General features: G+C 40.8%; 3 protein-coding genes across 3 annotated transcripts; 1 reads left to right on the forward strand and 2 right to left on the reverse strand.

The window, feature by feature from the left end:
* The first annotated feature begins 437 nt into the window (after positions 1-437).
* LOC141613251 (uncharacterized) lies at positions 438-878 on the forward strand. Its single transcript, XM_074431990.1, has one exon. The coding sequence runs from the start codon at positions 438-440 to the stop codon at positions 876-878; it is 441 nt and encodes a 146-aa protein (XP_074288091.1).
* Positions 879-6,914: 6,036 nt separating this feature from the next.
* On the reverse strand, positions 6,915-9,014 carry LOC141613252 (uncharacterized). Its single transcript, XM_074431991.1, has 2 exons — positions 8,244-9,014; positions 6,915-7,070 (listed from the first exon to the last, which is right to left on the reverse strand). Exons 1-2 carry the CDS (start codon positions 9,012-9,014, stop codon positions 6,915-6,917), a joined length of 927 nt encoding a protein of 308 aa, XP_074288092.1.
* A 1,369-nt stretch (positions 9,015-10,383) lies between these two features.
* LOC141611537 (uncharacterized) lies at positions 10,384-11,889 on the reverse strand. Its single transcript, XM_074430103.1, has 5 exons — positions 11,757-11,889; positions 11,267-11,479; positions 11,099-11,171; positions 10,801-11,017; positions 10,384-10,712 (listed from the first exon to the last, which is right to left on the reverse strand). The coding sequence occupies exons 1-5, from the start codon at positions 11,807-11,809 to the stop codon at positions 10,534-10,536; spliced, it is 735 nt and encodes a 244-aa protein (XP_074286204.1). The 5' UTR covers positions 11,810-11,889; the 3' UTR covers positions 10,384-10,533.
* Positions 11,890-22,228: the final 10,339 nt, after the last annotated feature.

Consider the following 22,228-nt stretch of genomic DNA (forward strand, 5'->3'; position numbering starts at 1 on the left):
ACTTTGGTATGTAGTCGGTTACGGTGTGAGTTCGGGAGACCGGGGATGGTGGATGATCAGCTGGTTACTTATCATATTTGTCTTATTTTAATTATGCAGTAGCTGACCCCGTGTTGTTGTTTTGTAAAACCTGCGGTGATCCATTCGGGGACAGTGAGCTGATTATAACAGGTAATGCAGATGTTAGCTATGGGACAGTCATGGGGAGTCATCACTTCGAGTCTAGCTTCCGCTGTTATGAGTTTAGCTGTCTTTAATTTCAGTTGTATTGGGGTCCTTACACTTTTATTTTGAGCTGGTCTGAGATAATGTAATCGTTAAACTCTTTATTCTTTAATAAAGTTATTTTGGATTGTTGCTTTTGATATACTAACCTCGGGCAACCGAGATGGTAACAACCTTTCATGCTAGGGTAGTCCTTGGTAAGGTACCTTGGTATGAGGGGGTGTTACATTGAGTTTCTCCAATCTTTTAATTTTTCTAGCAAGCATAAAGAGGGAAAACTCAATGTTGCAGCAGATGCACTTTCTAGGAGGCACTCTATGTTAGTCACAGTTCAGCAAAGAGTGTTGGGGTTTGAGTTTATGAAGGAGCTCTACAAGGATGATCAGGATTTCATGGAGGATTGGCTGACTTTGCAAGGCAATCCAAACAGTCTAGGATCCAAGTTCACACTGCAAGAGGGGTATCTATTCAAGGCAAACAAACTGTGTGCTCCCAGAGGCTCCTATAGAGACTTACTAATTAAGGAGGTTCACTCTAATGGTTTAGAAGGGAATTTTGAGGTACAGAAAACATTGGATATACTTCAAGATCAGGTCCACTGGCCTAGAGTGGAAAGGGATGTTCAAGCTATAATTAGAAGGTGCTCTACCTGACAAAGATAAAAAAGCTCATTTCAACCAGGGGCTTATACTCCACTGCCTGTTCCAGATAAACCTTGGGAGCATATAAGCCTGGATTTCATAGTGGCCTTACCAAGAACTCGGAGAGGGAAAGATTCTATCCTGGTTGTGGTGGATAGGTTTAGCAAGATGGCCCATTTTGTGCCATGCCAGAAAACTGAAGATGCTTCAGGAGTGGCTGAATTGTATTTCAAGGAAATTGTGAAGTTACATGGTGTTCCAAAAACAATTGTATCTGACAGGGACACCAAGTTTATTAGCTAGTTTTGGAAGACCCTTTGGAGGCTCCTCAACACCAAACTGCTCTTTAGCACCTCCCATCACTCCCAAACAGATGGGCAGACAGAGGTCACAAACCGAACTTTGGGCAGGATACTCAGATGTATTGTGAAGAGCTCACTGAAAGATTGGGATCTCAAGCTAGCTCAGGCAGAATTTGCCTTCAACATAGCTCCTTCCTCCAGTACTGGACATAGCCCATTTGAAGTGGTATATGGAAGCAACCCTCTCATGCCCATTGACCTATCCAATGTTCCAAGAGCAACAGTCAATTATGATGCAAAGAAAAGGGTAGAGCAGATGAGGCACCTGCATGAACAGGTGAGGAAGCAAATTGAAAAGGCAAATGAGCAGGCTAGGATGAACATCAAGCCAACCAAAGGCAGGAAAGAATTCCAACCAAGTGATCTGGTGTGGTGCACATGAGGAAAGAAAGGTTCCCTGGTAAAAGAAAGAACAAACTCATGCCAAGGGCTGATGGACCATTTGAGGTAACAGAAAAGGTGGGGACTAATGCTTACAAAGTTGATCTTCCAGGGGAGTATGGGGTTCATGGAACATTTAACATTGGAGACCTCAGTCTCTACTATAGCAGTGATGACAAGGACACAGTTGAGGGCAAAGCCTCTTCCACCTGAGGAGGATGATGCAGGAGCAAGGGGATCAGGCAACCATCCAGACAATCACAAGGAACCTGTCCTGACCAAGCTTGGGAATTACCCTGATTCTCTAAGGAAACTATCCAACCAGGGGTTCCAGCTAATTTTCAGTCAACATTAAGGTTCCAAACTACAAAATCATCCTGGAGATGTTCCTCAAATTATGCTTAGAAGAATAGTTAATCAGGCTCACAAAGTCAGGGTCCATTCAAGGAAGCAGGCAACATTATTGATAGAATAATAGTAAATATTGTGTAAATATTTTACGTATTATTAGTTTCCTAGTTAGCTATGTAATTAGTTGTCATTATTCTGTTACTTAATTTATAGTGATTAGCTTACCTTAATTATAGGCTAACCTAGGTGTATTTAACTCAGAAGATTGATTGAATACAATTACCGATTAATCTCTTTCATGGTATCAGGAATTTTGTTCTTAATATCGCTTCCGCTCTCCTTCGATTAGCCAGCCGCCATCTCCCTCGACCTCATGTCTCTCCGACCTCTCGTCACTCTCAATGGCCCCTGGCAAATCGTCTTTTCATCCGGCTCTCGCCGTCACTAACATCTCCAATCACATCTCGGTCAAATTGGGCTTGGAGAATGACCAATACCCGTTATGGGTTGCCCTTTTCACGAATCACGCTAAATCAAACCGCGTGCTTCATCACATCATAACACCGAAATCTGGAGCACCAAAAGCTCCTGTTACGGATGATGAAAAGGAACAATGGGAAACCCTAGATGCTACGGTCCTTTAGTGGATTTATTCTACCATAACCACTGATCTCTTGGAAACTATCATCGAATCTGATTCCACCGCCATGGATACTTGGAATCGTATTGCTGATATTTTTCAAGATAATAAAAACTCGCGCGCAGTCACCCTCGAGCAAGAGTTCTCTCACGTTGAGATGTCTGATTTCTCATCGGCTTCGCCATATTGTCAACGCCTCAAATCTTTAGCGGATCAGTTGAAGAATGTAGGGGCTCCGGTTTCCAACAGTCGATTGGTTCTCCAATTGGTTTCCGGTCTTACCGAAGCTTATCAGAATGTTGGTTCGATTATTCGTCAACGTGACCCGCTTCCTCAGTTTTACCAGGCACGATCGATGCTAACTCTAGAGGAAGCGAGTTTCGCGAAACAAGCCGCTACTGGTAGTGCGGCGATGTATGCAAAGAACTCAGTTGATAGTGACGGCGGCGGTTCCTCTCGGAACTCGGGTTCTAACAATGGCAAGGGTGCTCGTGGTAATGGAAATAATGGGAAGAAGAAAGGTAAGGGTGGTAAAGGGAAAACTCAAACCCCTGCTACTGCTCCTATTACGGCCTCTGTTTCCCCTGCTGCTCCAGCTGCACCGGTGCCGTGGCCTGCTGGGTATGGGTCGTGGCAATGGCCCTCCTCTCCTTGGGGATACCCACCCTGCCCGTACCCCACTGCTGGTCCGTGGACTAGGCCGCCTTCACAGGTTCACGGCCAACCTGGTATCCTTGGACCACGCCCTGCTCGGGCTTACACGGCAGAGGGACCATCTCTAACGGATATTGCAGCGGCGATGTACACTTTGGGACTTGGGCCTCCGGAACCATGGGTAATGGATACGGGTGCTACTTCGCATATGACGTCGGACCAAGGTAAACTCTCGTCTTTTGTTAATTCGAGCATTCCTAACGGTATTATTGTCGGAAATGGCCAATCCATTCCAATTAAGGGCCACGGTCAGACTACCTTAACCGCACCCCACCTCCCTCTTGTTCTTAAAAATGTTCTTTATTCTCCACATTTAGTCAAAAATTTAATTTCGGTTAGCAAATTCACTACTGATAATCACGTCACTATTGAATTTGTCCCATTTGGTTTTTGTGTGAAGGATATGCGGACGGGGACGCGTCTCATGAGGTGTAATAGTCGGGGCGACCTTTATCCTATTTCCAACACTACACCACCCACCTCCGGTTTTGTCGGCTTAGCGGCGTCTTCTATTTGGCATGATCGTTTGGGTCATCCTGGAAATTCTACAATTTCTCGTCTTAGGAGTAATAAATTGATTGATTGTAATTTGGAGTCTAGCAAATTATTTTGTCAATCTTGTCCTCTTGGTAAACATATTCGTCTTCCTTTTGCTATGTCGAATTCTAGTACTTACATGCATTTTGATATACTTCATTGTGATCTTTGGACATCACCCGTCTTAAGTTCTGCTGGCCATAAATATTACTTCCTCCATTTTTCTAAGTTTGCCCCATTTCATTAAAATATACCTCACATTTCATTATTTTATGGGGCAAACTTAGGAAAATGGAGGGAGTACTTATTAATTTTAGACGATTACAGTAATTATTTATGGACTTTTCCAATAGCTAAAAAAAGTCATGTTAATGCTAGTCTCGTTCACTTTCACGCCTTTATACAAACATAATTTGACCGCAAAATAAAATCAATTCAATGTGATAATGGAACGGAATTTATTAACGGCATTTTTAAAACATTTTGTGCTTCACATGGACTAGTTTTTCGCTTGTCTTGCCCACACACTTCGTCTCAAAATGGTAAAGCCGAACGCAAAATTCGTTCCACAAATAACATGATTCGCACTATTTTATTTCACGCGTCTATTCCCGTTAAATATTGGCACTATGCACTCGACATCGCAACTTATCTCACAAATATTTTACCAAGTAAACCTATGTCCTTTGACACCCCTGTTCGTGTACTGTACCATCGCGCACCGGTGTACAATCACTTACGAGTCTTCGGTTGTTTATGCTATCCACTTATTCCCGCTACTACAATACATAAACTTCAACCCCGTACAACTCCGTGTGTCTTTTTAGGCTATCCAAAAAATCATCGTGGATATATATGTCTTGACATCGCTTCTAATAAAATCTTTATTAGTCGACATGTTTTATTTGATGAACATAATTTTCCGTTTGCTAAATTAGGTTCACCTGACATTTCTACTTACAATTTTTTGGACGATTCTCTTTCGCCATATGTCCTCGACCATTTGGCCAAGTCCCAACCACATAACACGACACACACTCCTCCCCATTCCCAGCCTACCGTGTCTGCCCTCTCCCCTGACACTGTACCTCGCACACGGCCTGCTCAGCCACGCTCAGCCACGACTGACGTTGCTCAGCCCAGCTCTGCTCACCTTGACCACACGGCTTCCTCAGCTCAGCCTGGCCCCACCGCTAGCTCAGCCCAGCCTGGTCCCACGCCTGGTCCGCCACCTGCCACAAAAGCCACTACACGTGGTGACCATGGCATATATAAACCTAACCCAAAATACTTCAAACCCACCACCACCCAAAATTTAAGTAACACTCAAGCTATTTCACCGGTTCCACGTGATCCCGTGTCCGCTCTTCGTGACCCTAATTGGAAAATGGCTATGGATGATGAATATAATGGTCTTATTAACAATAAGACTTGGGTCTTGGTTCCCCGTCCCCCGAATACTAATATTAATCGTTCTATGTGTATTTTTCGACATAAATTTCATTCTGATGGTTCCTTTGAAAGGTATAAGGCTCGTCTTGTATGTGACGGCAAAACGCAGCAAATAGGTATTGATTGTGGTGAGACTTTAAGTCCTGTTGTAAAGCCCTCCACCATTCGCACGGTATTGTCTATTGCCGTGTCCAAATCTTGGGCCATTCATCAACTAGACATTCAGAACGCTTTTCTACATGGGAATCTCAATGAAACTGTATACATGCATCAACCTACTGGTTATCACGACTCCACTCGGCCTGATTTTGTTTGTTTGTTACAAAAGTCACTTTACGGTCTCAAACAAGCTCCACGTGCTTGGTATAAGCGATTTGCTGACTATGTTTCCCGTCTTGGTTTTTCTCATAGCAAAGTTGATCACTCTCTTTTCATTCTTCGACAAGGTACCAATTTGGCTTATCTACTGTTGTATGTTGATGATATAATTTTGACGTGTTCTTCCGACGCTCTTCATCAGTCCATCATGACTCATCTTAATGGAGAATTTTCAATGAAAGATCTCGGGTCACTAAGTTATTTTTTGGGCATCTCGGTTAAACCCGTTCGAAGTGGACTTTTTCTCTCGCAAGCTAAGTACGCCGAGCAGATCATTGATCGCGCTGGTATGTCGACTTGTAAGTCAGCCGCTACTTTCGTAGACACAAAGCCCAAGTTAAGTGCTTCCTCTTCTTCTACACCATTTGCTGATCCGACACTTTATCGTAGTCTTGCCGGGGCTCTTCAGTATCTCACCTTTACTAGACCTGACATTTCGTATGCGGTTCAACAAGTGTGTCTCTTTATGCATAATCCTATGGAAGAGCATATGAATGCTTTGAAATGCGTCATTCGGTATTTGCGTGGCTCTCTTACCCGGGGTATTTGGATTCGTAAATCCGCTCCTTCTCATTTGACGGCCTACACTGATGCAGATTGGGGTTGGTGTCCTGACACTAGGCGGTCTACGTCCGGCTACTGCATTTTTCATGGCGATAACTTGATTTCTTGGGCCTCCAAGAGGCAGCCCACTTTGTCGAAATCTAGTGCCGAGGCTGAATATCGTGGGGTTGCGAATGTGGTGTCGGAATCGTGTTGGTTGCGCAATTTATTGGTGGAGCTTCATGTTCCTATGAACAAGGCCACTCTTGTTTATTGCGATAATGTCTCCGCTATTTATTTATCTGTTAATCCTGTCCAGCACCAGCGCACCAAGCACATTGAAATGGATATTCATTTTGTTCGTGAGAAAGTGGAGCGTGGTGAAGTCCGGGTTCGACATATACCATCCCGTTATCAGATAGCCGATATTTTCACTAAAGGGTTACCTTTAATTCTTTTTGAAGGTTTTCGTGACAGTCTCAACGTCCGTTTGCCTCCCGTTTCGACTGTGGGGGAATGATAGAATAATAGTAAATATTGTGTAAATATTTTACGTATTATTAGTTTCCTAGTTAGCTATGTAATTAGTTGTCATTATTCTGTTACCTAGTTTATAGTGATTAGCTTACCTTAATTATAGGCTAACCTAGGTGTATTTAACTCAGAAGATTGATTGAATACAATTACCGATTAATCTCTTTCAATTATCCTTGCTAATTCAGTGATAATTCCTTTGTTTTCGTTTAAGTAAGTCTCATTATCTAAATAAGGATCTTGGAGGGTCATAGTAGTCCCTATCAAGTCAGGAGACAAGCAACAAGAAGGCCAAACAAGAGCTTTAAAGACCTGAGAACAGCATTGCCATTTCAGGAAACAAACAAGAATGCTTTATTGTGCTCTTTCTGAACTTTTAGCCAGTCTATTTTATTGCTGTTATTTCGTCCTCATTTGTGGACTTCTTGCTGTTATTTTAACTTCTTTTGTAAGGCCTTATGAGCCATTAGATGGTAGATTAATCAAGGGTAGACATCTCTTTGTAAACTCTATTTAAACAGCCTAATATCCCACTTTTACAGGCAGATTTGAATAAATGAAAACCTAAGAGTTTACTCTCCTTAACCTGTTAACTTGTGCTTTGCTTAGTTAACAATTCTTTCAGTAGCTTGTGCTTTGCTTAGTTGCTGGCCTAAGTTTAGTTTAATCTCCTTGTGCATTGCTTAGGGGACTGAATTAATCTTAGGACTCACTGTTCTTAGAATTTCTCTGTGCTTTGCTTGAGGGTTTTAAGTTCAGGGTTTTATCTTCCTATTTCTTGTATAAATCATGTCAAACCATATCAACCCCTGGTTTGGTATATCATTTTAGATACTGCCCCATAACTTGTAATGCACCTGAATATCTTTTTCTGATCTATGGCCTTATTTCAGTAGGCTACCGAACTTGAGCACAAGTACGCTAGACATCAAATCTTCCTGACGATGTTTACAATCTTACCATGGTGTTCGCTACGAAAGTTGATACTTACATTAAACTGATTTCCAGGTCCATAATTAACATTCTTGCCGGAATTTAAATCGACACTCGATACTTAGACAAGGGTATGACACTTCGACACCTAATTTGAGCCAAAATATGCATATTGAACTATTGGACATGCAACCGTATTGGATATATACTTCAAAGTTCAAAGTATTATGTTGACGGAATTTAAACCGAGTGTACTACCACTCAATATATGAGACAGTACATAAGCCCCTGTGATCTTTCTAGTAACAGTAACTGTAACAAACTTAACTAACTGACCAACTAACTACGGAGTAATAGACTTGCTCAAAGTCAAATATTTTGAAATGAATACATAGCGACGACAATTCTCGATACAGAGTAATACTTTTTTTTTTTACTGGTTAGACATTGCTTAAGACGGAGTACAATCGAGTAATGTATATGTGTGTCTTCACTTACCTAGGAAGTCCTATTAAACTACTTGTATTACAGTTGTTCACTTGCTCATAATACCACCAACTCTGTACCTACAGGCAACAAATCTCGTAACTCTGCTCCAATCAAAATCCCATTCTCCGATTGCTTGTAGGATTTGCGCTTACGGAATAAAGGGTCAACAATCACCTTTTCTACCGAGGGAAACTTATAAAGCACTTGTCGAACGAGCTCAATGTAATTCGACAAGTTATTATACCCGGTAATTTCTACCACCTTCACTAGATTATGCACGTACTTGACTTCTCTTCCCGGCGTTTCACTTGCCTTTTTATCCGAAAAATCTGAAAACGCTAATCCTTCTTTGATCTTTAACACAAATCTATGCAGCTTCGGACACGCCCTTAATAACATTGTGCACCACCCAATGTAGCCTTTGAGATGGTATCCCCACGGACTAACGTTCACATGCTCGAGATATTCGAGCAAGGGTAGTTCGGGAATTTCAGATTGATCAAACATTTTGAGAGAAAATTTATTCAAGTCCAATACAAGTGACTTGAGCCGAGAAAAATAGCATGGAAACTGACCTGCATCTATAGTCAAGAAGTTGTGGTCTAAATTCGCTCGAGTTAATGAAGGAAGTTCCTTAAAACAAAGACTTGTATGAGGTCCTCGATAAGTAATGCAGACAAGATTTCTTGTGCGTAATTCGAGATTGCGTATTTCAGGACAATCAATTATCTCGAGATGGTTTAGTTTGGGCAATGGGGTTGTAACTTTGAGCTCACGCAATGTCGAAGAGTGTCGAACACGTAACGTTTGAAGGGTGAGTTGCATAAAATCCATCCTAGAACATCATCTTCAACGTTGACATAATCTAGATAAAGATTAGTCAGTGAACCAATATATTTCCTAAAGACATCGAATCTAAGAGCGTAATTTCCACAACCGCGATTATTACACAAATCCAACTCGAAGGTTTTGACATGTTTCTTTAACCCGAATTTGATCAATTTTGATATTACAAGACTCGCACTCTTCCCTTCCAAATCGAACTGAACTTTGAACTCTTCAATTGTACGACCTTTATGCATATTTAACACATGAGTAACGTTTGACAACGACTTTTTCGAGTGGTTATAGCGGAAATCAAGGTCGAACATTCCGTTGGTGTAAGTCCAAAGATATCTCCATTGGTGAGATAAGATGCTCGTTCGAATTGCATCTTGCAATTTGAGACCGGAGATGATATGAATTAGGATATCTTCCGGTAATGCACTTATTCGATCATTCGAGTTACTCATCGTCATTGATTTCAATTACGGATTAGCTTTGAAACATAAGATTAACAGGTTTGTTTTGGTTTGAGGTAGAATTATAGTGTATGGGAAATAAATACGTTTATATGGGAAATAATTGGCAACTTTAAGTACTGAGTAATTTCCTTGATGCCCAAGGAATTTAGGACAGCAAGCTAGTCCTTGACGTCCAAGGTTTATTCGGCTTCCACGCACTCTGTGCCCCCAACAAACAAAGTTATTTTTGGAAACATTGTTTCTAACGACGACAGCCTTTCCTAATTGCACTGGTGTTTATGTTTCTGTTGACTTTAATTTCGAGTTAGGAAATAGTTCCGATTTCACCAACGCTAGTAATCTAAGGATATATCTTACTATTTTCTTGAAAAAAGAAAAACGATCTTACAAGTTACCATGCCATCATCATATTCATCATATTCATATTCACCAAGAGCTATAGGGTCCTTTATTTTTTTATTGATTTGTATTTCTAATGCTTTTACTTCCTCCGCCTCCGCCTCAATCTAAATTTTTTGTATATTTTTAATTTTTATACCAAATTAACCAATTTTAGTTTTTGTTCTTTTCTTTAAGGTCCATTTCAAAATATTATTTCTTTCTTAAATCTTAATAAAACTATAATATGTGTAAGCAAAGTAAACACGTACTTATTCCGTCCCAAATCTGAATGAGAAGGGAATGACATTTCTGAACGCAATTCTTTTTCAAATTGTGTTAGCATGAGGAGTGGTAAAGTGGTTGTTAAGCCTCACTTTCCATTGCCTTGATAGCTATCACCCTCCGCCACTGTCATTCATCTCCATCGCCGCTCTGAATGTTGTTCTCTCCCATAAATATCGCTTAATAGATTAAACTGCCGTCACATACTGGGCAATTAACTTTCCAGTAGCGAGGAGTGGCATTAAATAATCCGTCATCAAAGTAGTAATATAAACAATTCATTCAAACAGGCAGAAATCTAATGGAGGATTGCAAGTTAAGAGGGAATTACAGACTTACAGTCAACACAATTTAACTATGTCTGATATAAACGTTGAAAGGTGTCATCAATCACTGAATTCACCCGAAGTAAATTCATATTCTCCAAAATCATGATTCTCCATAGGGTAACCAAAGAGCCAGGTGAGGTCCTCACGAGGGAGGCCCATGAGTAATTTCTCGCACTTTTCAGCAGGATGATGAACCGCATTACGACAGAATCTGCAACCACCCAGATAAGCATTTTCTGAAAAACAACAAGGTCTCCGATCAGGTTAAAACCAAGGCCAATGACCTTCCATAAGTAAAGGAAACACCAAACACTATAAACTCACCCCAATGAGGTAGCGCTTGACTAGGCCCCAACGATACACAACAGTCGACCACAGGATACGTCTTGACCAGCCTGAGTTGGGCAAAGAATGTCTCCACTTTAGCACCTGGGCAGTCTTTCTCCTTAGCTTTGAAGTTTATGTGTAGGATTGGACCTCCAGTAATTATTGCAGCGCCAATAGGTCCAGGCTCTACATACTCGTACCTTTTACCTCCATCCTGATATAAAAGAGCCTTGCGTCAAAAATGATACCATGTATAGGAGCTCTACAATTGAACAGGTTGAACATACACACCTACCAGATTGTTCAAGTATTCTAAGGCTTCCTCTGCATTCAGACGAGACACAAGCTCACTGTGTCCACCATCAAACCTGCCAGTAGTTCAGGATATAACTCAAAACGGTGCATGTATTAAGCTAGAATCAGTACAAATATAAACAAAATAACATTGAGCAATCTTCCATACCATGGTTCCTTATAATCCCCCTCCTCTTCGTCATCATCAGTTTTGTCCTCGACCTCACAAGGATTATGACGATAAAAATCATCATAAGTCACAAAATTATTCCGACAAATCCTGCAGTAGAGCAGTAGACCTGAATGTCCCTCTTTAATAGTTCTCCACGGTCGATTACCAGGAGGAATCCGATAGCCAGGGCCAGGTTTCCGCTCAGCATCCCTACAAAACAGTACAGGAATGATAATGTCACTACACTTTTTGTGTTAATGATAATGCCCATTCTTAATTCATGACAGACTGAAATACGGAAACATAATTATTAAACTCCGTACTAAACATAATTAAGCAAGGAAATACGGAGTAATAATTTAGTTGATGACATGATAAAAACTCGTGTTTATAATTTTGAAAAACAACTAGCCATAGCCTAACATGAATATGTATGAATCAATAATTAAATTGATTAGAACAATTAAAAAAACTAAAAAACAAAAACCTGGAAGCGTTGGTTGTAGGGCGAATCAACGAATTGCAATCCGGTTCTTTCATCGGTTTGAAGACGCAAATTGCGAAAGGGCGGAAGTTCTTATTCTAGGTTAATGGTATTCGTGAGAAATTACCGTATTAACCTTAGTTAATCTAAAGAAAAGGATATGTGCTATAATTTTTTTTTCCAGGTAGGAACCTCATCTATGAAACTTTACAGATAAGGGACTTCACTCTAACACCGTTAACTTTTTCGTTAAGAGTAAATATGGATATTTAAAAAAAAAAAAAATGAAACATATTGATTGAACTTCTTTTCCCGTATTTTTGACTTATAAAATCAAAATTTACTTGTTTGCTTTGCCGTCATCTTTTCCTCCATTACCCCTATCTTTACTTTTTTATGACAAAAATACCCCTAATTTTTTATTTTCATATGACGAATATGATGGCGGATTTTGGGTGGAGGATTGTGGTCGTTTATCGTGGAGTCCTTGTGTGGTAAAAAGGTGGGAAAAGTTGTAATGGAGGTCGATAAACATATGAGAAATAAAAATAATGAGGGGCATTTGTGTCATAAAAATGCAAAAATATAGGTTAGGGAGCAATTTTAAAAATTTTGTAATATTTTGGGTGTAATTTTTAAACTTTTTTTTAAAAGGGAGTAAGTTTTAAAAAATGGATTTTAAACGGGAGTTATTGATAATTTACCCTTAAATAAAACTGCATTAAAGTTGCATCACTTATAAATTTATCATTAATATATTTTTCTATAACATATCTTAAAATTATGATGAAATAAATTATGAGACAAATTCACTACCCCATTATTAATATTTTTATTTATATCAATTGATTAGCTAATTGTTCACAAATACTTTCTTTTGTTGTTACTATTGTTACTTTTATTGCATTCGTTAGTACTCCTGTTACTTTCACTAATACCACCATAATTATTGTTACTTTCACTACTGTAATACCCGCTAATTTCCCATTTTTAGCCTTTGTGATTTATTTAACCGTTCAATTTCTTTATTTATATTTTTAAATTACTTAATTTAATTAATTTCGTGTTTAACATAATTTTCATAAAGATTTCATTTTTATAAGCTTGTTTATATAAAAGCATATGTATATAGTTGGATATTAATAATAGATTAATATAATAATAATATTTTCGTCTTATGTTACCGACTAGCGTAGACCGTCGCATTTCATTTGAGAATCTTATCTAAACTCGGACCAACCGTATGTCGACAACACATACCACCTACTCACCCCCACACCCTACATTTATATATTATTATTATTATTATTATTATTATTATTATTATTATTATTATTATTATTATTATTATTATTATTATTATTAAATATTACAACATTTACTACGGACAAAGACAAATAGGAATATAATTGTATAAACTTATCAACATTTCCATAATTTTATTATGGAAATATTCTTTGTTTTATTTAGTCTCCCATCTTAATCAAACCGCTAACAACTTACTTCACTAAATCCAGCCACCATCACCAACCTCCATCTCAGCCACTTTATTACGACCATCCACTCCCATTATGCAAGGGCCCTCATCCTTGACCACTCAAAAGCACTAGCATAACCACCACATAAACCACCCATTAAATCAAGTCTTCTCCTTCTTCACACACTCGCAAATCAAGTCTTCTCCTTCTTCACACCTTACGAGGGGAAGGGTAAACCCTTTTTTTGGGAATGGGATTAAAAAAGGGTTGTGGATTGCGGTGGTTCTTGGAGTCGGAGGTCGTTAGAGGTAATGCTTAGGGTTAATTGCCGCGACCGAAATATGGACTTCAAGGTGGTGGTAATTGGAGGAGGGTGATGGTTAGGTCCTGTACTCACTGGTGGAAGGTTGCACAATAGAGAAAATTAGGAGAGAGATTATATGTGGTGGGAATTAATTTTTTTTTTTTTGGTTTAAAGAAGAAACTAAAATTTTCAGTTATTCAGTTGTTTATTTTCTCCTATTGTAGCTTAACAAATGCCCGGGGGGCTGTTGTTATCTTTTGCCTTATATTATTATTATTATTATTATTATTATTATTATTATTATTATTATTATTATTATTATTATTATTATTATTACTACCTTACCTGTCACTTTCCCCTACCCCATTTCCTTTCTTCTTTTCGTGTCACCTGCTGCAACAACAACAACAACAACAACAACCAGTGAGCCAAAACTCCATTTTCGCGAGCTTGAGACCCAGATCCCGTCCCCGTTTCTCGACCTTTTCCCATAATTCTTACTCCATTCTCTTCCTTACTTTCCCCTTCATCTTTCTAGGTAAGAAAGTTCCAGTTTTGATTAAGTTTTCGAAAATATCGTCATAAAGACAACTCGGTTTTTGACTCATATAACCCGTTTTCTTACTCCTAATGACGAGCTTGAAGACCCGGAGGGAAGCTCGTGCTCTTTTGGACGTTTTCACTCGAAAATTTGAGAAGCTAAGGTAACGGTGATAGGTTACTCGACAAGGCGTCGATACTCCTCCTTTTACTCGGTTTTCACTCATGTTGTCGTAAAGATTGAGCCTTTATGTTTCTCGTTTGTGTATGGTGGATTACATGAGTTTAGTAAGTACTTTTGTAGATACCTCATTTCTGCACCTCCCGCAAACCACCCGGTGATGATTGGGCCGCATGTTTGATTCGCGGAATGATTTGTGACAGTTCGTAAGATTATCGTCAAGTGTTTGCTCAAATATTAATGTCGACCTCTTAGTTGTCATCTACGTCCTGATACGGTCGTTTTGGCAGTAATTAGAGTACATTCGGAGTCCGGGTCAAAAACCGTCTCCATTTTCTGATAACTGTTAAATCCCGAGTCGGAATGTTCTGGAATGTTCCGGATATTTCTATTCCATATTTCACAAATTTTATCTTTTGGCAAATAATATCCCGTAATATTCATAAGATAATCGAATTATTTCCGTCCTACCATAACTCAAACACGGAAATCTTTCTTCAAAGAGGAGGAAACCTCCCGGGAATGCACGAGCAGCGCCGCGCCTCTTCCAAGGGACGCAGTGGTCTGCTGCGCGCCTCTTCCCAGCCCTTCTTTGCATGATTTACGTATCTTTTTTATATCTTTCCGAGATTCACTTTCAAAGAGTCTCCGAAACCCTATTCCTTCACGTGATTAGTATAAATAGGAGCCTTCGCTCCTCATATTTCTTACGCGAGTGTCCGCCCTTCTCTTCTCCCTTTACATTCTAGACTTCGTTCTTACTAATTGGCGCCTACGTGCTTGGACTTCCGACCACGTAAGCTCGGATCCTTCCGGGTACCAGCCTCTCCGTTGCATGACCGACCAATTTGACCAACTACATTCAATCAACCTAAATTAATCAATCGTTTTCCTCTTACGAGGGCACTCTCTTTGCATTCGCGTCGAGCATTCACTAGTCGATATCTTAGTTCATCTCGTTCCGTCAACATGTAAGTCTGAGGGTGTAAATTCCTCTTTTATTTATTGTATTTTAATTATCGTATCGCCATTGTAAGATTTATGTCGAAAACACCATTAAAATCGATTTCTAAAACCGTGCTTTAAAACTCTGTTTTTGCGGATTTCCAGTAGACAGACGTCGAGAAAAGACGCAAAGAATCGCTGCGCGCCTCTTCGAAGGAGCGCAGTTCCTGCTGCGCCTCTTCGTGAGGCTGCCGCAGTTCCTGCTTCTTTTCTTCTTCCTTCGTCCTCTGTAATTCGTCACTCTTGTTTTGATTGTTTCGTTTGTTTGTTAATTCTTCGTCATAAGTAGTATATAATTCACATCATCATTAATTCGTATAATTCATTGTTAATCCGACTTAAATCCCAAGTAATTCAATACTTGCGGGTTTTCGTCATTCAATTCAAACCCGGGTTTTGGAGGTTCGATTCATCCATATTGAACCTCTAGAACTCGTCATTGAGACATTCTAACCTGTCTTTTGTCATGTATTCATCATTAGTTCGTCATATATCATTATATCTAACCTAGTTAATTTATTTCAACAAAGGACTCATTAATGTCTATCATTCATTCATGTAATTAATCCGTTTAATTCCGTCTCATTCATGTTTTACTGTTTTATGACCCATTCATATGTTAAACAACATGTTAATCACTTTCATCCGAGTAATTATTATCAATTAACCATTAAAATCATCAATTGACATTAACGATTTGCAGTTCCGGCTTCACAGCCAGAACTCACCCTTGGAACAGACGCAAGAATCGCTGCGCGCTCTCTTCCGAGGGGGCGCGATCTTCTTCTTGTCTGTTCCAGGATGAGTTCTGTCCCTGAACTCCGTTTCTGCCTTGACCTAGTTTAATTAGTTTGCATATTAACTAATTATTAGCCGTAATATCACTAACTTCTGTTCGTCTATTTATTTAATTCTTCCTTTTATTCTTTTATTCTTTTTTCTCAAATCATCCGTTTTAAAGGTATTTTCGACATAAATCGCCTATCTCAATGTAATTAATGTATTTTCTTTTATTGTATTTCTTTTATTTCTTTTATTGTTTGTTTGTTTTCACATGTAAATGAGCATTAAATCCTACTTCGACCCAATTGTATGCTAATTATGTGTCAACCGACTTAGTCTAATCTTCACATGTTAGGATTAATCTATGGGTGTTGCATTGCATGCATATAGCCGACGATATATCGAGTATAGACAACTTCCCTAATCATTAGTAGAGGTCGCTATCGAGGCGGGCGGGATTAGGTGTTCGATCAAAAGAGCTTCCTAATACGTACCCTCACCCCTTACTCCAGATCTCCGTGAGCCCCCGTGTTCATTGGCATCCACGAGAGTCATTCTAGACATAGAATGCTAAGGGTAACGATTGCTTAGTGTTCATGTCACTACTTTGTGTCTTGACATGACACGAGGTATTCGAACGGTTCCAATTTCCCATAAAAATTGGTGGCGACTCCATACAAAATGCAAACGCTTGTTCCTCGTTTCTCACCAAGCGCCCCGTGGGCGGCCCGCTGTCCACAGTTTGGCGACTCCGCTGGGGATAATACACTTACGTGTAGCTAGGGTGAAACTCGAACAAGGTTAGGGAATAGTTTGTACAAGACAATCGTCGGTTTTCATAACTCGGTCTTCCTAGACCGTTTATTCGGCCTTCCTAGGCCCAACCCAACCCATTCGACCAATCGTCCCGTCTAAACGGTCCTAATTCTTATTTGGGCCTAAGGATGGATAGCGATTGACGTCGTCCATACCATGATGTTTACTCTTGTTTGTATCAAGGGCCTTCACTACTTGAGGAAATGGACTAGGAATCGGCCTTACTCTTGTTTGGAACGAGCCTCTCCACAGACTTCGGGTTTGATGGTTCGGTATGGCAACCCACCCTTTAAACCAAAACCCTTTTAAATGCACTCAGCATCCCGTTATAATGCTTGTATAAATATGTAAACCTTACGTGATCACCACTTCTAAACAAAACCATGACGAATTTTCAAAAATTCAAAATCTTCATTTTCAAACAAGAATTTCGAAAAAATAGGCCTTTAATTAGCGCAAAATCCGGTCAAGACTCTGTCCGTTTGTCGCGTCAATATTCGGGCCACAAGCCCATTTCAAAACCTCACTTCGAGTCCACTCCTACAACTACACTACAGTTGACTAGGACACACATTTTCAAAGACCTTGTCTTTCTTCAAAACTCACTCAACACAAGTGGCACACACCCACTTCACGAGTCAAAGCTTTTCCTCTTTTAGCAAGTGTGGTAGAATGGTCGATCGTGTTTTGATTCGTCGCCGATCTCTTATCCAGTTTCCAAGATGCCCGGATCAAGTGGTGAAACGAACCTCCAGCAAATTCAAGAAAGTAATGATCGAATCCTAGCCGCGATAACCCAAATGCAAATCACTCAAGAACAAACCTATGACCGCCTTGAACTTATCGAAGGCCGTATCTTTGATGTAGAGGGAAAGCTGCCTCCCCCTAAAGGTGGAGTACTACAATTTTCCGATGACGAGTCTAAAGATGAGAATCCTGTCCTAGGAACAACCGCAGCTGAGAAAAGACTCCAATACCTAGAGGAGCAATTGATGTACCTTAAGGGGGATGACATTTATAGGGAAAACAATCGCAAATATGAAGCCGTCAATTCCAAATTGCCCACTAACTTTAGCATGACGGATATCCCTAAGTTTAAAGGACATGAGAACCCTTTGAACCACATCCGCGCCTTCAAGGACTACATGTCTATCAAAGGCATCAAACCCGAGATGTTCTTAAGGATCTTTCCTTCATCTCTTGACACCATCCCAAAGCAATGGTTCTACACTTTAGGTCACAAAAAGGTCGCTACTTGGGAAGACGCCGCGATCGAGTTCTCGAAACAATACGCGGATAATGCCGAGATCCAAGTCAACATGCGTACTCTAGAGGTTCTTACCCAAAATGACAAAGAAGGATTCACCGACTTCCTAAGTAGGTGGAGGAAGACTAGTACTCAACTAGTTGAACGCCCGGATGAGGCCACCCTCGTGGAAAAATTCGTGGATAATCTCAAACCCATATATGCCAACCATTTGAGATATCAAAACATCAAGACCTTCAAGGACTTAACTGTACTAGGGACACGAATTGAAGATGACATCCGTAAAGGACTCTTGTCCAAAACGGTAGGTCGAGGATATCAAGGGTCCACGAGTCGTTCATACGGCTCTACTAGCAAGACCGACGAAGTTAACCTTCTCGAGCCATCCAAGAAAACTAGCCCACCAAGGAAGTTCACAAACCTTGGGGATACATACTCCAACGCTCTAAAAAGGCTAATGAAGCAAGGTAAACTCCAACCCATTGGGCCTACTCCCGAACCTGAAAAGAAATCCAAATTCTGGGATGAAAACTCCTACTGTGAATACCATAGGGGCAAAGGGCACGACACAGAAAAATGCTACAAGTTGAAACACGTGCTTCAAGATATGATCGAAGATGGTCGACTTCCAATTCCACCAGGAGGTAAGCCCAACAACACTCAGAATCCTCTTGGAGTTCTAGTGATTACAAGTGACGAATCTACCTTAGATTGCTCACATCTCATTTCTCCCACCGAAAATGAAATTCATGCAATTGAGAAAGAAAGACTCTACTCTACCATCTCCCCTACCATTTCCGACTTCATCGCATGGGCAAGGAGTGTATATAGACAAGTGTGGGAACTAGAAAACATGGTAACGGCCTTACGCAACCCCAATGCAATGCCTAAAGAACGCGTACCATTGATCTTCTCTCAAAATGCCACTATGCAAGAAGTAGTCGCCGTGGTTGATAAACTAGTCGACCAAATCATACAACTAGAAAGTGATATCATGAGAATAAAGGAACTAGCTGCAATCAATGGGGTTTGGGCCGATGACGATGAAGACGAATACCTCATTGAAAACTCCTTAGTCAAGGAAATAGTCCAAAATGGTGAAGACCAAGATGTGGATCACCTAACTCGTCCGGGTCGCCCATATCAAAGCACTACTCAAAACGGTCCAACCAACGTCATCACACCAAATGACAACGAAGACGACCCCACCGATCATTTGCTCAAGCAATTACAGAAAACCAAGGCTGATCTTTCAGTCTGGGAACTAGTGGCAAGCTCATTTCCGCATCGCCAAGCTTTACTGCAAGCTTTGGCCAAATTGAATGTAGCGCATAACTCTACTCCCGAAGATGTAGTCAACTTGGTCTTCCAAGAATCACCGAGGCTAAGTAATCCTATTACTTTCTCAGATGAAGACTTGCCACCTTTTGGCGCTAGTCACAACCTTGCTCTATACATCACTGTCATTTGTCTAAAAAACAACGTGCCAATGACTTTGGTAGATGATGGCTCCGCAGTCAACGTCATACCCCTCAAAACGGCATACAAACTAGGCATGAAGGAGTCGGATTGGACTCCCACCAATCAAGGTGTACGTGCATATGACGGTACACGACGAAAAGTAGTTGGACTTGCTAGCCTAACCATAGCCACGAGACCAATCGAACGAAAAGTTAACTTCCAAATAGTGGATATCGAAGCTTCATTCAATATACTTCTGGGAAGGCCTTGGATTCACGCTTCCAAAGCGGTAACATCCACCCTTCACCAAAAGATCAAGATCCCACTAAATGGCAAAGTTGTGACGATCACCTCGTCACCCATCAAAGCAATAATCGAGAAGCAATCAAACAATCAAGTCCTTGCGGATCCCATATACGAACTTGGAGGCTTCCAAAGTGTGAATGTCATAGAAAGTGAGTTGGCACCCTTATACTATAATCCCTACTCCAACTTGGTGGTCAACCACATACTCAAGTCTCAGGGATACTTCCCTGGAATGCCTTTAAACCCAATTCGGAAGAACACCTTCGCACCATACAAGAAAGGCAACTCGACAAGGATACCACTTGGACTAGGGTACAAACCCACAACAGAAGAAGTTCTCGAAATGCTCGCTCAAGTCCAAAATCGCAAGTACGTGGGAGTCCAAATGAGGCCATATCTCCCCACTTTAAATGGATACTTCGTTCAAGAAGGAAGTTCAGAACTCTTTCATGGATTTCCCGAACCTTGGCATTATCTTGAGAGGAAGTTAGCCGGAATCGAGATCTTTCATGATTGCTACTTCATTCCTCCCGAAACGGTTCCTACCGTCAAAACCCGTCAAGCACCTTGCTTCGACGAACAAGTTGTTAGCCTATTATTTGGAGAAGACCGATTCATTAGGGCCGCAGGATGAGATCATTACTATGATACTTCAGACGATCGCTTCAACCCCACCGCGTTGATCACGAAATCGACACAAAGCGCGAGAAAGGATGGAGAAAATCTATCAAATGGACCAACAACCAAGGAAGGCTCTTCAAGCTCACTAATGGAGAAGGAGAGATGTTCAAAGGAGAACCAGAAGACGACGAGTTCGAGTCGGAGTCGGAGTCGGAGTCAGAGTCGGAGTCTAGAGAAGTCATTAGAGAGTCTACTCCTGTTGTCATCCCCACTCCCTTCGTTTCTCCTAGCCTAGCATCGAGTAGTCACGGTAGTTCGGGAATGCCCCACCATTCTTTGTTCCTTTGCCGCCACTGACCACGGATCAGTTGGCTTCTTTGTTTCAACTTTACTCAAATCTTAATATGAATAAATCAGGTTCTGCTTACTCTCTGTGTTCTTTCGAGTGCAATTCTGTTTACGATGATACTGAGGATGACCAAGACCCAGACTTGACCGAAATACCTCCCTACGTAGCCAAAGAAATATTACAGGAAGGGGAAGGGGGACCAGTAATAGAGGATACCGAACCCATCAACGTAGGAACCGAATTAGAACCCAAAGAACTTAGGATAGGGACTACCTTGAGCTCTACCGAAAGGGCCGATTTCATAGACCTCCTAAATGAATTCAAAGACGTTTTCGCTTGGTCCTACAAAGACATGCCAGGGATCGACATGGATATCGCCGAACATAGGATTCCGATTAAGCCGGGTTTCAAACCTGTGAAACAGAAGCTTCGACGAATGAGAACAGAATGGGCTCTAAAGATTAAGGAAGAAGTGGATAAGCAATTCAAAGCCGGGTTCATTAAAGTTTCCGAGTACTCTGACTAGGTAGCCAACATAGTACCTGTGCCCAAAAAGGATGGGAGAATCCGTGTTTGTGTTGACTTCAGGGATTTAAACAAAGCGAGCCCAAAAGACGACTTCCCTCTACCTCACATTGACATATTGGTAGACAATACTGCAGACCACGCGTTACTATCCTTCATGGATGGATATGCGGGTTATAACCAAATCAAGATGGCCATGGAAGATATGCACAAGACCGCTTTCGTCACCCAATGGGGAACATATTGCTATACAGTAATGCCATTCGGATTGATCAACGCCGGAGCTACATACCAACGCACCGCAACTACACTCCTACATGACATGATGCACAAAGAAGTTGAGGTATATGTAGATGACATGATCGTCAAATCCAAGGAAAGAGAGGGACACATTGCAAACCTTCGCAAGTTCTTCGCAAGGCTACGAAAGTACAACATGAGACTCAATCCTCAGAAATGCACATTTGGGGTGACATCCGGAAAACTCCTGGGATATGTCGTCAGCCAACGCGGTATAGAAATAGATCCCTCAAAAATCAAAGCTCTGATCGAAATGCCACAACCTCAAACAGAAAAAGAAGTCAGAGGATTCCTGGGAAAGGTACAATATATAAGTCGATTCATATCGAAACTTACCATGATTTGCGAGCCTATCTTCAAGAAACTCAAGAAAACAGACCACACCATGTGGGATGATGATTGTCAAAAGGCGTTTGACCGAATCAAGGAGATATTGGCTAAACCACCGGTGCTCATGCCGCCACAACGAGATCAACCTCTTGGTTTATATCTCACAGTAACTGAAACTGCCATGGGTGCTATGCTGGCTCAAACTGTAG

The sequence above is a fragment of the Silene latifolia genome, chromosome 11 (genome assembly GCF_048544455.1).
Source record: "Silene latifolia isolate original U9 population chromosome 11, ASM4854445v1, whole genome shotgun sequence".
NCBI classification, from domain to species: Eukaryota; Viridiplantae; Streptophyta; class Magnoliopsida; order Caryophyllales; family Caryophyllaceae; genus Silene; species Silene latifolia.